Genomic DNA, 4847 nt, shown 5'->3' with positions numbered 1-4847 from the left:
TTCTCATTCACTGTCCAAAAGAAATGGCAAAAAACTAAACAAACAAACAAACAAAACCCCCACTTAAGCAATGACTAGCTGCTTTACCTTAGTGCTTACACTCACCTTTCAACAAAAGCACTTTTCTCTGAGTCACTACACAGAAAAAAGGTTCGGTGGGTAAATACAATCTGACACATGACGGACTGAGCTATCAGGTGTATTTGTGGGAGTATTTCCTGCGGGATGACAGCATTTGTCACGAACTATGATGGTAGGCTATTAAGGTGAGGACAGTTATTTCCGGAGTGGTATTTGAGAGACACTAACACAGGACTTTTGTATCATATGTCTGCAAGGGTCTTTTTTTATAGGAAGTCACCCCATATCAGCCTACTGTAAGTTCCAGTCAAGAAACAAAGGCTTGTGACTCAAGCTATAGGCCATTTTCGTACTGTAGTCACATGGATAAGTATCTAGTGTCACAGATAAACTGATATGTAGCAGAACTAGAGACATATACCAGTTAAACGCTGGTTTTAAAGTTAAATCAGATCTTAATTATTAAAGCTGAAATTATTGTATCTCTTTGCAGTCTTGGCTTGATGATCCATATAGCAGTCATTCGTATTACTGATATATGATACATAATGAGGCTAAAATTTAAATTATCTTCTAAAATTATATATAAATAAAAAAACACGAACATAAAAATAGTCCATAAATGACATACTTTTTATTACTTCCAAAGCGTAATAAACAACAAAAGATGATAAAACTATCCAATTTTATATTTTCATATATATATATATATATATATATATATATATAATATATATTCCCCCTCAAAATATAGTTTAGTTTATATTTTAATCAAGTAATTTACAAATTATGCAAAAAAACAGTGAGAGTGTTAGTTTGAAATTTACTTATTAGTGAAAAAGTAATTATATATATATATATATATATATATATATATATATATATATATATATATATATATATATATATATATAGTGTTTTAAAGCTTTAACATAACTTCTATAGGCTATCTGCATGGGTGTTACCTGCTTCATTTTAGTCTCCTGTCAGTGAGTCATGCTTGAAAACTCCTCACAGTGATCTGTAAACTTAGATAAAAGCTGCCATTTACAAGAGTCCATGCTACCTGTATTAGGTGTCTTCAAGCTCCAGAGAAGATCACTCTCTTGGTCGAGGTCCAGAAATCCTCAGCCCGAAGTGAGCAGTGATTGGGCAGATCTGAAAGCTTTCACGTGCCCTGGAAAACACACACACACACACACACACACACACACACACACACCTCCTCTGTCAACCCAAAGGGTGGAGTGGGTCTTTTGAAGACGCACACAACCACAATCCCTGAAGGAAGAGGTTGAGCAAAAAGGATTTAAAGTCAACAGTGCGTTTGGAATAAAGTTAATAATTAGGTTAAATTAACCGGGCTACAAAAACGCCACTGTAATGTAACGTGTTACTTTTTATTCTCCTATCTGGTAAGTTTCCATTAATTTACAAAACATGTTGCGAACACACAGTGGTGTAAGTTGTCTGTAGGAGACTGGGCATGTAGAAACCCGGGTGTTTTGTGGATGTCTCCTCAGTCATGCAGGTTTCGCGGATCCGCGCGGCGCGTAAAAGCGAGTGGCTCACATGCGCCCTGACGCACCACTTCAGCCCAGATCCCTGCGTGGAAAACGAGATCGTGGTTCTGGCCACCGGCGTGGACCAGTACCTCCAGGAGGTGTTTCATCACCTCGCCTTTTACCACGGCGATGACCTGGTCTCGGGCGAGGACTTTAGGAGTCTGTGTTTGATTTTGGGGATCCCCGAGAGCGCGGAGACCGAGAGCGCCACTTCTGAGCACCGGGATGTTTGCCACGGACTTCCTCTCGCGCTGAACTTTAAAGATTTCCACGCGCGGATCTGTGGGTTTTTCTCGCTAAAGGCGCAGGAAGGGCAGACGGGAGTTCGACTTCCGGTCAGCGAGGAGACCGAGCACGTTGAGAGGGAGATCAGGCTCCGGTGTCCCCGCGTCCGGAGGAGAAAGTGCGTCAGTTTTGACCTGTCTGCCGAGCAACAGAACCGGGGGAGGTCGGCGAGGAGGTCCTCTCAGAATCCGGATCATTTACAGAGCTCTGCTGTGGAGCCCAAGAGAAACGCAGGTAAGGAGCTCACACACACACACACACACACACACACACACACGCGCACACACACACACACACACACACACACACACACACACACACACACACACACACACACACACCCCTGAGCTGTCAGGACAGGTGGACTAATTTAACAGCTGTATTTTTCCATCCAAAAACTCAAGCCCCAGGGGAGTGTTTTGCCTTTAATGACGAATAATGAAGATTTACTTAAGATTTATGAGTGTCTGTGCCCTAAAAAATGCATATTGCATGTACTTGTAAATGATAATAATCCAAATTAACTGATTTATTTGCTGATCCTATTTCACACAAGTCTTAAAATCTTTTAAAACAAGTAGAAAATCCAATTATAGGAATTTCCCTGCACATATTAAGATATAGCATGTATAAAATAACTGATTAGTAAATAATTTCTAATTTCTCCTAATAAAATTTTTTGAAATGTTAAATAATTAACCAAACCGTTAAAGATCTCAATGTAAAAATATAATAAAAGTAGATTATTTTAAAGAACAATCATCATCATCATATTCTAATAATAAAAATGTAATTATATTAAATAAGACTTCACACATCTAAGAACATAATATTTTAATTATATTGTATTGCATTAGCATAAAATAATAACGCAAAGGCCTATATTTATTAAAATAGTTAAAACAAGTATTTATTAATGAATAATTGTATTATAATAAATATATAATATTTAACATGTGTTAATGTATTTTATACAGTTGTTAAAATAGTTGATTAATAAATTATTTTTCATTTCTATGAATCAAATTAAAACATTTCTAGCCTTTATTGCAGTGTTGACAATTACTAAAAGTAGTAAGTTAACATTAAAGAATAGTAATGATAATAATCATAATTAAAAGAGTGCAATTTAATTATAGTAAATATGACTTTACACATCTAAGGACAGATTATATAACTTATACTGTATTACATTAAAACAAACAACCAATTAGTTTAGATATTAAACTCATTTAAAATTATTAATTAATTAATAAATAATAATATTGTGATAATTACATTTAACATTTATTTCTCAATTTATTTTACACAATTATTATAACAGTTGATTAATAAATAATCTCCACCGAATCTCTATGGATCAATTAGAAAACAAAAACAGATTTTTGTGCTTAGCAATTACTGAAGACGTTATTTTTACTGTATTGCAGTGGATATTAACCCTCAGAGGAGATGGCAGGACCAGCTGGAGCTGGAGAACGCCAGTCTGAGGGAGCTGGTGGAGGACTTGCGTTCATCTCTCCAGAGCAGCGACGCACGATGTCTGGCGCTGGAGGTGGCCTTACGCCGGAAACACGTGCCATCATCCCAACACGCTGCAGGAGGAACCTCTGAAAAACAGCACTGCAAGACAAAAACACGACGATCCAAACCCACGGAATGTGACTCCAGAAGAAGCACCAAAGACCTCCTGCGAGAGCTGGAGCTGATCCGCGCTTCTCGCGACGGACAGCTGGAGGAAGCCATGAGGTTTAACCAGAGGCTAGAGGAAGAGCTGATGGCGGCTTACGGAGAGATTAGCAGGATGAAGGAGACGCTGGACAGCGTCCGGACCGAAAACACGCGGATTAAGAAGAGGACGGAAGAGGTCAGAGAGTCGCTGGCCGCGGGGCTGCAGGGCGTGAGGACATTACAAGACCAGGCTCGACAAGCTGACCGGCTCCGAGAACAAGTCCAGAGTCTGGAGAGGTTCAGGTAGATCGATCATTTCAGTCACGCGCGTGTATACACGGCAGGTAAAGACGTTTGGGATCAGTAGATTTCTTTTGAAAGATTAAATTAATAAACGTTTGCATTCAGTTGATTGGTAAAGACATTTATAATGTTAGATAAACTTTAAAGCGCTCCTGTTATGGGTAATGAAAGGTTTATAGTTTGTTTAAGGAGTCTCCTCCCAATCAAAAACATCAAAAAACACTTTCATTGATATGCATTTATTTGATCTATTTGCTCAACGATTCCCAAACGATCCGCTCAGTCATTCAGTATTCCAAACCACTCCTTTTGATCTTTGAAAATCTCCATTTTTTTTCTTCATTTGTAAGTCACTTTGTATGAAATCGTCTGCTAAATGACTAAAACGTAATGTCAGTGTTAATTTTTGAGCATCAAATCAGTATATTCAGTATAGAATGATTTCTGAAGGATAATGTGACACTGAAGACAGGAGTAATGATGCTGAAAATTCAATCATTTTCAATCATTTTTATTTATTTAGCGCTTTTAACAATACAAGTTGCATCAAAGCACTGTACAGTATAATGTAGAAGAATACAATGACAGGGATGTATAATGATGAGATTCAACAATTTCTTATTAAATGCAGAGACGGTCTCTGTAATCAATTTGACGATAATCACTAGAAGTTAAGTGTCCCCAACAAAGCAAGCCAGAGGCGACAGCGGCAAGGAACCAAAACCCCATCCATACAGAATGGAGAAAAAACAACCTTGGGAGAAACCAGTCTCAGTTGGGGTCAGTTCTCCTCTGACCAGACGCCCAGCACTTAACTTCAGCAGCATCACAGGAATAAACTGCATTTTAGAATATATTCAAATAGAAAACAGTAATATTTTACAGTCTTATAGTTTTTACCGTATTCTTGATCAAATAAATGCAGCCTTGATGAGCATGAAA

The 4847-nt window shown here is 37.9% G+C and overlaps 1 protein-coding gene across 2 annotated transcripts in view; it reads left to right on the top strand.

Annotated features, from left to right (window-relative positions):
- Positions 1–1317: 1317 nt before the first annotated feature.
- The window catches only part of si:ch211-112f3.4 (EF-hand and coiled-coil domain-containing protein 1), an 8582-nt gene continuing 5052 nt past the window's right edge, over positions 1318–4847 (top strand). For both annotated transcript variants that reach the window (XM_043252965.1, XM_043252966.1), the window contains exons 1-3: positions 1318–1496; positions 1605–2165; positions 3362–3905. In XM_043252965.1, coding sequence (XP_043108900.1) covers positions 1607–2165; positions 3362–3905 — 1103 coding nt within the window. In that variant the 5' untranslated portion in view covers positions 1318–1496; positions 1605–1606. The remainder of the gene's footprint in view (positions 1497–1604; positions 2166–3361; positions 3906–4847) is intronic.

The sequence above is a fragment of the Puntigrus tetrazona genome, chromosome 11 (genome assembly GCF_018831695.1).
Source record: "Puntigrus tetrazona isolate hp1 chromosome 11, ASM1883169v1, whole genome shotgun sequence".
Lineage (NCBI taxonomy): Eukaryota > Metazoa > Chordata > Actinopteri > Cypriniformes > Cyprinidae > Puntigrus > Puntigrus tetrazona.
Note: the sequence above shows the minus strand (reverse complement) of the source record. Positions and strands in the feature narration are given on the sequence as shown.